The sequence below is a fragment of the Hippocampus guttulatus genome, chromosome 7 (genome assembly GCF_054856545.1).
Source record: "Hippocampus guttulatus isolate MCC_2025c chromosome 7, RoL_Hgut_1.0, whole genome shotgun sequence".
Classification (NCBI taxonomy): Eukaryota; Metazoa; Chordata; class Actinopteri; order Syngnathiformes; family Syngnathidae; genus Hippocampus; species Hippocampus guttulatus.
Window position 1 is genome coordinate 5009044 of NC_141267.1, and position 12560 is coordinate 5021603.

General features: G+C 45.2%; 1 protein-coding gene across 1 annotated transcript in view; it reads right to left on the reverse strand.

The window, feature by feature from the left end:
- col24a1 (collagen type XXIV alpha 1) overlaps positions 1–12560 on the reverse strand; it is a 130052-nt gene that overhangs the window by 46731 nt on the left and 70761 nt on the right. Inside the window, exons 25-28 of the mRNA XM_086115661.1 lie at positions 12328–12381; positions 10601–10654; positions 3248–3301; positions 2342–2395 (exon numbers count right to left, since the gene is read on the reverse strand). Of these exons, the coding sequence (XP_085971787.1) occupies positions 2342–2395; positions 3248–3301; positions 10601–10654; positions 12328–12381 (216 nt within the window). The remainder of the gene's footprint in view (positions 1–2341; positions 2396–3247; positions 3302–10600; positions 10655–12327; positions 12382–12560) is intronic.

Below are 12560 nucleotides of genomic sequence, written 5' to 3' on the forward strand. Positions count from 1 at the left end.
ATGATTAGATATAAAGGGAGCATCCCTGAAACGCTCACAAGCAAGGGTGTTCACAACCAAGGATGGGTTCTTTGTAACCAAATGCATGAGCAAATAGTCCAACAGTCTAAGAATGTTTCACAATGTGCACTTGCAAGGAATTTAGGCATTTCTTCATTGTCCTTAATATCCTCAAAAGATTCAGAGAATCCCAGAAACCTTTGCATGTACGCAGCGAGGTAAAAAATCAGCATCGGATGCCTGTGACATGTGATCCATCAGGCGGCAGTACATTAAGAATCAGCATCAGTATGTAAAGTATATTGCCACTTGAGTGGGAGCACGCCAGAAAAACCACTGCCAGCAGCCCAAACCTGTCTCCCATTGAAAATGTGGGGTGCATTATGAGAAGCAGAATACAATAACAGTGACCCTGGACTGTTGAGCAACTGAAGTTGACGCATCAAACATGAATGGGAAAAAAAAATCCATCAAAAGAGCTCCAACAATGAGTGTCTTCAGTTCACAAATGCACATTGGGTGTTGTTAAAAGGAAATGTATGTACCACAGAGGCAAACATCTCTCCTATCCCAGCTTTTTTAAAGTGTTGCAGGCATCAGATTCCAAATGTGTGAATATTCAGATAATGGATGGATGAAAATTCATCAGCTTGAACATTAAATATATTGTCTTTGTAGCATATTCAACTGAATATAGGTTGAAAGTAAAAATGATTCTATTGCCTTTTTGTTTACAAATATGTACACAATGCCAAAACCTTATTAGAATTGTGGTTGGTGGCTGTCCGAGTTTTGACTGATTCTTGAGGGATTGTTTCCCATTCAGGGTTGAAATGAACAGGTATAGTGGCTCAGCTATACGGGAAATGCAACTGCACACAACAAAAGCCCCAGCATGATAAATACTGCCATATGTTTGGTGAAATGTTAACCAAGAAGAAACTACGTGAACAGCAAAATAAAAGTCAATCAAAGCAAAATGAACAAGATAAACAGCTATTAAAGAGCACCCTCAGGGTGTGCTTCTCTTAGGTAGTCACAGCAGAGTAGTTTGAACCCATTAACGTTTAGAGAAGATGATGGCGGAATTACTCTACTATTGTTGCTAAATATGCAATAAACATTCACAGACTGGAAATACAAATTAGATGTGTTTCTTCATGGCCACTTGTTTTACTGAGAGGAAACAATTGTTCTAAATCAGGGGTGTCAAACTCATTTCACATGGTGGGCCACGTACGGCCTCGGTAGATGACAAGTGGCCCGGACCATTAAAATGATACCATACTTTGCTATAAATAACCAAAACGGTATAAAAAAGCACAAAAACATTAGGACAATGTTTAAATTTAATGAACATACAGTATCTTTTACAAAACATTTCAGGAAGCACCTTACATTTCCTTCGACAAATGTGCAATTTACTTTTATCATTCACAAATATGCATTGCAACTGATCCCGCTGATTGTACAAACTTTAACAAGTAATTGGGATTGAAAAATATAGTAATGCACTTTAAGATTAAACGAGATTTATAAAGAAAGTACGTTTTAAACCATTTACACATGCAAATGAAATCTAAATGTAATCTCTGCCTACACCTTACAAACTAAGGAGAGTGCTATTAAATGTGTAAATGTGAGTGTGCTATTGATAGTGTCTGCTGTCATGGGTCTGTCTCAGTGATGGAGGTGAGCTCGAGTCTATCCCAGCTGACTTTGGATCGCCAGCCATTTGAAGGGGGATTTGGGACATAAGTTAACAAATATAAAGTGATCGTATAACAAAAGTCAGGATAACAATAAATTGCTGATTGGGACTGAAGCCTGCCATACATTGAGCTATGCGGCTGAATGTCACTTAATGGTAGCACATGGAACAGGGTTCTGCTGCTTCATGTTTGGCCATTAGTTTGCGGTGTGCGCGTGTGTGTGCGTGTGCGTGTGTGTGTGTGTGTGTGTGCGTGCACACACTAGATGTATTTACTACTAAACTGTCGAGAAATCTACATTTGTAATTGCCTAGAGTTGCCACAAGAAGGTGGCAAAACACTATTTTCATTTAGATATGGCAAAAGCACCGCTAAATGGATCTCCTCCCCTCATTTAATCACAATTCTTTGGCCCAATTATGCTATAAAATCGCATCAAAGCAATCCTGTTATCGTAGACAGGACTTTGGCCTGAGCTCAAAAACCTCATAGGGGTGATTTTAGCAGCTATCTGAAGATAGGTTACCCATTCCCCACCCCCTCTTAAAATGAGCAAATTGGCAAATTCATGAATGATGAACCACAAATTTTGAATGGGGTCAATGTCTTTAAAAGACTTCACTTCTTACCCTACGGCCCTTTGTACCGGCACTGCCAGGACTCCCTGTCTGCCCCTGTAGACCCTATGAGGACAAAAAAACAGCAATAATGATTGGAAAGTTCAACAATGGTAAAACGTTTGTCATGTCAAAAAAGAAAGTATTTTATCTAAAATTTCATTCCTAAGATTTCACATATCAAGTTAAAATTAGGTAAATAAGACAGAAGATGAATTATACCATGTAATCATTCCACAGTTTGTAAAAGCAGTGCATAGAAAAACTTAGCAGATTGTCCCATATGATTCATAAAACAGTTGAACCAACTGTAGAAGCAATTTCAATATTTAGCACTCTCCACTTTGTTGAGGAACCCATGGTACGAAACAATGTTGCTTCATTTCATTCAGTTCTGCACACAATTTCATTCATGTTTCATTCTAGGCTTTACAACACCCTGTTGAAAGACCAAATTAAATAGAAACTGTGACTATGACATTCTCATGTGACATGATTGCATAACACATCTTCCCTTTCACCACGACTTGATACGTTGTGTTTAATTTAACTGAAAGGCTCTGTTCCGTTTTTCACAATCACCACTTTTGGCTTCTCAAAGGACACTTTTCCAAAAGTGTTGTGATTTGTTAGGATAAGACTTTGCAAAAATATGCTGAACTATAGGGTCTCGAAGCGCCAACATTTTGGCTCCTTGGCATTGTGTTAAGGCACACTTGACACCAGGGAACAGCTCTATGTTCTAGTTTCAGAGACCTGATGACCGCAGCACTTGAGTGTTACTTGACCCCAATAATTTACTCAAAATGGTTAAAAACTGATTGAAACACGAGAATGAATGCATTGATTTACACACATACCCTGTGTATGAATGCTAAGAAGAAGCAAAATTAGCGGAAATGAGGATGTGGCACTTACAGGTGTACCTTGCATGCCGATGTCCCCAGGACTCCCAGGCAACCCTGGATATCCCTACAGCAAAGAAACACAGCAGAGCAAGAGGATTGAAAAGGTACTGTCTGTCTTCATGTGATACATATAATGGAATACAATTCAACATATGAGCTCATTTGTGACTGTAGTTCATGTGAAGTGATGACAAAGATCTAGTTTTCATCCATATTTTCTGTAGTTATCGCAGGGTTTTTCCTGCGTTCAAAATTGAGTGGCAGCCGCCTCCAGGTAATTATTGTACCGCCCCCAGCCAGACCATTGATATGGCTCAACAGAGCGTAAAGTTCCAGCTGTGCTGATTGAGTGGTTGATATCCCTCGGCAGCAGCTCGGCATCTTCATTGCAGTTGCAGCGTTTGTGCCACTATGTCGGCGCTATATCAACAGCAGGAAATACCTGACACAAGTACCGAAAAAGAGACAGATCGGATTGTGGTTTTTCCCTGCTAGTTGGTGCTATTGGTGTCCTAATTTTCCCTGGCAAATGGTACAAACTGGTAAATATTATTGCTGGATTATTTTTGTATCCAAGCTGGTCATGTTTATTAAAATAAAAGTCTCCTTTGTGTCAAAGTAACCTTTTCTGATTTCTAGCGTTTTTCATTTTTTCAAAAGGGTGAGGTGGAAAGTCAAGAGTCAAGGTGAAACAGAGCAGAGAAATTAACGCAACAGACAATTTATAAAATTTAATAATTCATTGTGGTGACAACAGGAGGAAATTTGGACTGAAACACTGCTGATAGAGAGGGTCGGAATGCAGGACAGGACAAGTCGGTGAGGTGAGGCTACACAAATTAATTTCCAATTACGAGCATAACAACACATATCCAATCCAGGCAAATGCTGCCTCCCTTGTGAGACAGCCATCAACCAACTACAAGCTGGATACATTAAAAAGACATGAGGTGACACAAAGCAGTAGAAGAGGAGGAGAAGTATATTAAAGATGTTGGTACCTAAAAAAAACACAACTAATAACGTTACAAAAATTAAAATAATATAGTTTAGATCAATAGTTTAAGAATGTTTTACTTTTTGTTGTTGTTTTTTAACTCGAGAATATTGCAGCATGCTATTGCAGCACAAGTGTACATTGAGCAGAGTGCTCGAAGGCTGCTTCAAAGTAATCAATGTGTCTCAAACAAAAAAGGCCCCACACAAGCTGTGAGTCCATCATTATCCCATGCAAGTTTTAATAAACAAATGCTTGAACATAATAATAGTCATATTCTTATTGGAACTCTTAACTAAAAGTATGTTTCCTGTAAAAGAAAGGGAGTCAGTAGAATTTACAGAGTACATGTACATGCACGTTGTGGCGCGTGGTCAGGATGGTGCCACCTCTGCCTCAATTTGAGCCAGGAAAAACCCTGCCATGTGATTTTTGTCAAAGCTCTAGCAATTCTGATATCAACACAGGATGGCGGAGGTAGCCTGTAGCTCAGGTTAACTCTTTTCAAAGTCACACTTGAGCTCAAAAGACAAATGGGTGTTTAAAGTGAGTTAAGTCAAAGCTTAAAGCAAAACATCCATTCATTGTTCCTTGTTAGGGCCATTTCATTTCACTGATTTTTATTACCATATTTAATGCTCTGTATTGCAATGTAAGATGCATGTTGAAGGCAACTAAAGTAAAAATTCAGATTGGCTGATCAGTGTGGCTCCACAGCTGGGCATGTAATTTTAAACAAATCTATCCATCCATCCATCCATCTTCTACCGCTTATCCGGGGCCGGGTCTCGGGGGCAACAGCTTTAGCAGGGAAGCCCAGACTTCCCTCTCCCTAGCTACTTCTTCCAGCTCTCCCCGGGGGATCCCGAGGCGTTCCCAGGCCAGCTGGGTGACATAGTCACTCCAGCGTGTCCTGGGTCTTCCACCGGGGTGGGACATGCCCGGAACACCTCACCAGGGAGGCGTTCAGGAGGCATCCGAATCAGATGCCCAAGCCACCTCATCTGGCTCCTCTCGATGTGGAGGAGAAGCGGCTCGACTCTGAGCCCCTCCCGGATGACCGAGCTTCTCACCTTATCTCTAAGGGAGAGCCCGGACACCCTGCGGAGAAAACTCATTTCGGCCGCTTGTATCCGGGAGCTCGTTCTTTCGGTCACGACCCATAGCTCGTGACCATAGATGAGGGTTGGAACGTAGATCGACCGGTAAATTGAGAGCTTCGCCCTTTGGCTCAGCTCCTTCTTCACCACGACAGACCGATACAACGTCCGCATCACAGCAGACGCTGCACCGATCCGCCTGTCGATCTCTCGCTCCCTCCTGCCCTCACTCGTGAACAAGACCCCAAGATACTTAAACTCCTCCACTTGGGGTAAGATCTCTCCCCCGACCCGGAGGGGGCACTCCACCCTTTTCCGACTGAGGACCATGGTTTCAGATTTGGAGGTGCTGATTTTCATCCCAACCGCTTCACACTCGGCTGCGAAACGCTCCAGTGAGAGTTGGAGAGCCCTGTTTGAAGGAGCCAACAGCACCACATCATCTGCAAAAAGCAGGGATGCAATACTGAGGCCACCAAAACGGACCCCCTCAACGCTTCGGCTGCGCCTAGAAATTCTGTCCATAAAGATTATGAACAGAATCGGCGACAAAGGGCAGCCTTGGCGGAGTCCTACCCTCACTGGAAGCGATTCCGACTTACTGCCGGCAATGCGAACCAAACTCTGACATCGGTGGTAAAGTGACCGAATAGCCCGTATCAGGGGGTTCGGTACCCCATACCCACGAAGCACCCCCCACAGAACTCCCCGAGGGACACGGTCAAACGCCTTCTCCAAGTCCACAAAACACATGTAGACTGGTTGGGCGAATTCCCACATACCCTCGAGGACCCTGCTAAGGGTGTAGAGCTGGTCCACTGTTCCACGGCCGGGACGAAAACCACACTGCTCCTCCTCAATCTGAGGCTCGACTTCCTGACGGACCCTCCTCTCGAGCACCCCTGAATAGACCTTACCAGGGAGGCTGAGGAGTGTGATCCCTCTGTAGTTGGAACACACCCTCCGGTCCCCCTTTTTAAAAAGAGGGACTACCACCCCGGTCTGCCAATCCAGAGGCACTCTCCCTGTTGACCACGCGATGTTGCAGAGGCGTGTCAACCAGGACAGCCCCACAACATCCAGAGCCTTGAGGAACTCCGGGCGGATCTCATCCACCCCTGGGGCCTTGCCACCGAGGAGCTTTTTAACCACATCGGTGACTTCAACCACAGAGATAGGAGAGCCCACCTCAGGGTCCTCAGACTCTGCTTCCTACAAGGAAGACGTGTTGGTGGAGTTGAGGAGGTCTTCGAAGTACTCTGCCCACCGGTTCACAACGTCCCGAGTCGAAGTCAGCAGTGCCCCATCCCCACTGTACACAGTGGTAGTGGTGCACTGCTTCCCCCTCCTGAGACGTCGGATGGTGGACCAGAATTTCCTCGAAGCCGTCCGGAAGTCGGCTTCCATGGCCTCACCGAACTCTTCCCACGCTCGGGTTTTTGCCTCGGCGACCACCGAAGCTGCGTTCCGCTTGGCCAGTCGATACCCGTCAGCTGCCTCTGGGGTCCCACAGGCCATAAAGGCTCGATAGGACTCCTTCTTCAGCTTGACGGCATCCCTTACTGCTGGTGTCCACCAGCGAGTACGAGGGTTGCCGCCACGACAGGCACCAACCACCTTACGGCCACAACTCAGATTGGCCGCCTCAACAATAGAGGCACGGAACATGGTCCACTCGGACTTAATGTCCCCCGTCTCCCCCGGAACATGGGAAAAGCTCTGTCGGAGGTGGGAGTTGAAACTCCTTCTGACAGGGGATTCCGCCAGACGCTCCCAACAAACCCTCACAATACGTTTGGGTCTGCCAGGACGGACCGGCATCTTCCCCCACCATCAGAGCCTACTCATCACCAGGTGGTGATCAGTTGACAGCTCCGCCCCTCTCTTCACCCCAGTGTCCAAAACATGCGGCCGCAAATCCGATGATACAACCACAAGGTCGATCATCGAACTACGGCCCAGGGTGTCCTGGTGCCAAGTGCACATATGGACACCCTCATGTTTGAACAAGGTGTTCGTTATGGACAGTCCGTGACGAGCACAGAAGTTCAATAACAAAACACCACTCGAGTTCTGATCGGGGGGGCCGTTCCTCCCAATCACGCCCCTCCAGGTCTCACTGTCATTGCCCACGTGAGCATTGAAGTCCCCCAGTAGAACAAGGGAGTCCCCAGCAGGAGTACTCTCCAGCACACCCTCCAAGGACTCCAAAAAGGGTGGGTATGCTGAGCTGCTGTTTGGTGCATATGCACAAACAACAGTCAGGACCCGTCCCCCCACCCGAAGGCGGAGGGAAGCAACCCTCTCGTCTACCGGTGTGAACCCCAATGTACTGGCACTGAGCCGGGGGGCAATGAGCATGCCCACACCTGCTCTGCGCCTCTCACCATGAGCAACTCCAGAGTGGAAGAGAGTCCAACCCCTCTCGAGAGAACTAGTACCAGAACCCAGGCTGTGTGTGGAGGGAAGTCCGACTATATCCAGTCGGAACTTCTCTGCCTCACACACCAGCTCGGGCTCCTTCCCTGCCAGAGAGGTGACATTCCATGTCCCAAGAGCTAGCTTCTGCAGCCGAGGATCGGACCGCCAGGGTCCCCGCCTTTGGCTGCCGCCCAGCTCGCATTGCACCCGACCCCTTTGACCCCTCCCACGGGTGGTGAGACCATGAGAAGGGGGACCCACGTTGCCTCTTCGGGCTGAGCCCGGCCGGGCCCCATGGGTGTAGGCCCGGCCACCAGGCGCTCGCCAACGAGCCCCACCTCCAGGCCTGGCTCCAGAGGGGGGGCCCGGTGACCCGCGTCCGGGCAAGGGAAACTGAGTGCCATCGATTTTATTTATCATAAGGGGCTTTGTGAGCCGTGCTTTGTCTGGTCCCTCACCTAGGACCTGTTTGCCATGGGTGACCCTGCCAGGGGCATAAAGCCCCAGACAACTTAGCTCCTAGGATCATTGGGACACACAAACCCCTCCACCACGGTAAGGTGACGGCTCACGGAGAGGTTAAACAAATCTGTTTTTTTTTATTACATATCCAAGATAAGAACCCTCCTTATCTTTATATCAATAATGTTCACGTTTCTAGACGTTGTCCGGATCAACGTGCATCGTGCATGTTTGGGAATTCTCCTTCAATAAATAATAGATAGATAGATAGATAGATAGATAGATAGATAGATAGATAGATAGATAGATAGATAGATAGATAGATAGATAGATAGATAGATAGATAGATAGATAGATAGATAGATAGATAGATAGATAGACAGATAGATAGGCAAACAAACCAAGTTCTAAATGTAATCACATATAATCGTTGCTGCAGCACTGAAAAACAATTTTGTGATTGGATTACATTTAGAAGTTAAACACAGGGCTCTATATTCATCAACAGAGCAAATGCGGTTGAGCATTAAAAACAGGCCCATTTTGATTTTGTGTGTTTGATTTTTTGTGCCAGTGCAACCATCGTTGAGTGTGTCTGGGTATTTGCTAGACGGCTCTGCGCCATTCTGGGTGATCCGATGGACTGGGTGTGTTTTCTTTTACCCCACCCCAGTGTGCCTGACAATTGGGTGGCACAGGTAGTGAAACACGATCCTGGCAAATTCTGGTGCAGGAAGACAGGTTCTGACCTTTGCGGATATGTGTGGTGGATTTCATTCATAAATATGACAACAGCATGGATCAGACCCTCTAAACCAGACACATTTCCAAGGACACGACCTCGAATGCTGAGCTTCCCGCCTCCCAAATTGGAAAACATACACACTGAGCCTTGCCTTGATATGGAAATCAGGATACGACGGCATTTGCAACACAGCCGAGGTGAACCGTCTATGAAAATGGAGCTCATGTTGTTAATTATACCAAGAGGTGAGTGAAAACCATTATAAAAATGGCCCAAATATGATGTGTTAATAAAACACATCAGGATTTTCAATAATAGTGTGCAGAAAACATTGGAAACATGCAATAAAGCACTTAAATCGGGATGAAAGAGAATCTTAAGAAGCAAACAAAAGGCGAGATTGGCCAACAAATAAACACTTGCAAATGGTTTCGAAATGAAAACTGAATGTCATGACGAAATAGTTCTCCACTGAAATCAGGTGTTAATGATAGTAGCATAGTTCAAAGCATTCACATCCACCTGCCCCTCCACACTGTATCTTACAAAAACATGACAACGTATCCTTACATAAGACGCAAAGCTCACACTCAAAGTGAAACCCATGCACAAGTAATGTTTCAGTCATTTGGCAAGACATTCAGTCACCAGATTAGTCATTCCCACAAGCAGTCAGCGATCATTCAGTCAGCCTTCGATCCAACTAGGTCAGGACTGGTGCCCAGAGCTGCTAAGATTAAGTCAATTGAGGATCCTGAGCTGTGAGCCATGCAAGAAAGCTACTTTTCACAGATTTATGCATGAGATGCACTGGACCAAATCAGGATGACTGGTGAATGATTTCTCCATATAGTTATTATTTTGGGTCCTGGAGAAACAACAAGAAAATGTATTCCTGGGTGAATACATTTTGTCCTTAGATATTTACACAGTAGCTAAGACCATTGTGGCAAGGCATCATCACAAAACATTAAAAAAAAAAAAATTAAATGTAATTACAGTGCATTTAAACAAAAATATTTCACTTTCATCCATCCATCCATCCATTTTCCGATCCACTGTATCCTCATGAGGGTCGCAGGTGTGCTGGAGCCAATCCCAGCCGTCTTCGGGCAGCAGGCGGGGGACACCCTGAACCGGTTGCCAGCCAATCGCAGGGCACACAGAGACGAACAACCATCCGCGCTCACACTCACACCCTAGGGACAATTTAGAGTGTTCAATCAGCCTGCCGTGCATGTTTTTGGAATGTGGGAGGAAACCGGAGTACCCGGAGAAAACCCACGCAGGCCCGGGGAGAACATGCAAACTCCACACAGGAAGGCCGGAGCTGTAATTGGTACTTCTGCACTGTGAGGTCAATGTGCTAACCACTGGATCGCCGGGCCGCCCGATTTTACTTTTAGTTGCACATAATTGAATTATGTTCAAATGATGGAATTTTCTACGCTTTTCCTCAAAAATATGTAAATATGTTCTTTTAACACAGTTTAATCATGTGCAACTGATTAATAAGGAATCACAGATTTTTTTTTCCAGAAGTCTGAGAAAGAGGCTCTTCACAATTTGTTTCTGATTTGTTTATTGTGAAATCTTAAACAAACAGAAGTGAAGGCAAAATTAAAAATTCATACTCACTCGTGGCCCCTTCTCTCCTGTTGGACCCGTTGGACCTGTCGGACCACGGTCACCCTGGGGGGGGGAAAAAAACAACTTAAAACACTCAAGGCCCAAGGATCATGAAACGATGACAGAAGTGGAAAAAAGACAGATTTACATCCTTTCTCAACAAAGAGCCATGAAACTGGAGTTCAGAGGGTCGGGACGACAGCTGGTTGGTTTCGAGCAAGCATGTACTTTGAAGCAGTTGTTGACACCCTGGTAAGTGAGTTGAACACTACACTTAGCATAAATAAGCAGCAAAGATGAACAGTACTCCTCTCAAACTCATCGACCCCTTGAATTTGAAAATGTAATGACGTGATGACTTTGCAACTTTGTGTCAAAGAATGATTGGAATCATTTAAAATCTCCAGGAGATGTTGCTGAAATAAAATGCATGCTTGTTGCATAACACGAAAGGAATTTTCACGCTGTCAAGGTGTGATTGGTGCTGACAGACCGAACGAGGGTGAGGTTTTATGCTTAAGAAGAATCAACTGACACCCGAGCAGCTTCGGAACATGTTCTGACACACACTGTGCTTCTGACGCCAAAAGGAGGGGGGAGAAACTTTACAGTGGGTCGGAAAAAAGAAGAATAAATCATGGACTATGATTTTTGTTCATTTAATCAGAAAAGTTAAAAATGAGCTTGAACCTATTTCCTTGAAAGGTGCAAAGTAATTTTTTGTGAGAAACATAAATGTTGCATCAAACAAAATGTTAAGATGAAGTATTGGACTAGTTCTTGAAAATAAATGTTCATTAAATGATTCCAAACAGATCGCTGTGTTTTACAAAGTAATTGGCAAACACAGGTGTTCACTTTGTTTAAAATATTGAAGCAACATGCTCTGTTCTACCAAATTTTTGGGAGAACAGCAGCAGCAAATCTCTTCAAATGAAAAGAGGAATTCACAAAATTTGGACACATCAATGACACCATCGTGCTAGCACTGCCACTGCACCCACACACACACACACACACGCACACACAGCGCAAAGTGCAGGCTGAGGTCTGCTAACATGACACAAACTGCTTTGCTATGCTTTGGTTGGAGTGTTTAAACTGTTCGTAGTTTTTGAAATCTCTCTCTCTCTCTCTCAAGAGGGAAAGAGCGAGAGAGAGAGAAACGTGTGCGTGTGCATGTGCGTGTGCGTGCGTGTGTAGAAGGGGATACAGTTGGACAGTCCGCAACCTACCAGTATTTTTGGCATGGACCTGTTCATGGGCTGACTGATATTTTGTGTAGCCTAAGCATCCATTACATTCCTGCCGTATTGATAACATGCAATTGGGGCACATATGCTCCGCTAAAGAATTATCTTTTTTCTTCTTCCTTTAAATGTATCTCAGCGACCGGGTACTGAGTGCTCCGCGGACCGGTACTGAATATGTGCTTGCAGACCAATGTAGTCAGGGGCCTGTGCTAGCTTTGAGCCTAGCAACGCCCCTGGCCCTACCATAACCTTAAAACTAAAGGGCAATGGGAGGAGGACAGTAATTGTGTCACACCCACGACAATATTTTTGGGGGGATGAGGATGTAAGAGTGTTGACTGTTTATTTAAGTGATGTCTTGATGGGCCTCTGGGGCCTGAATTTATGGCTGCTTAACACAGGCCTAATTACAAGTGTCTGCCTCTGAAAAGCAACCCACTGATGCTGAGTGACAGCATAATGATAGCTAAAAACACTCCTTACCTTTTCACCAGGACCTCCGACCATGCCAGCTATCCCTCCGAGGCCTACAAGACCCTAGAGAGAGAAAACATGGCACTGAGAGAAAGTCGGCTATGCCAATGTGAGAGTCTGATCTTCCCTCATCTCAGAGTTATTTCACAACCTCTTATGACAGTTGGAATGTGAGAGGTCATAGACTGCAATGTAATGCTTTGATAAGCAATAAGGTGGGGCTCCTGGCAAGGAAAAGGCTG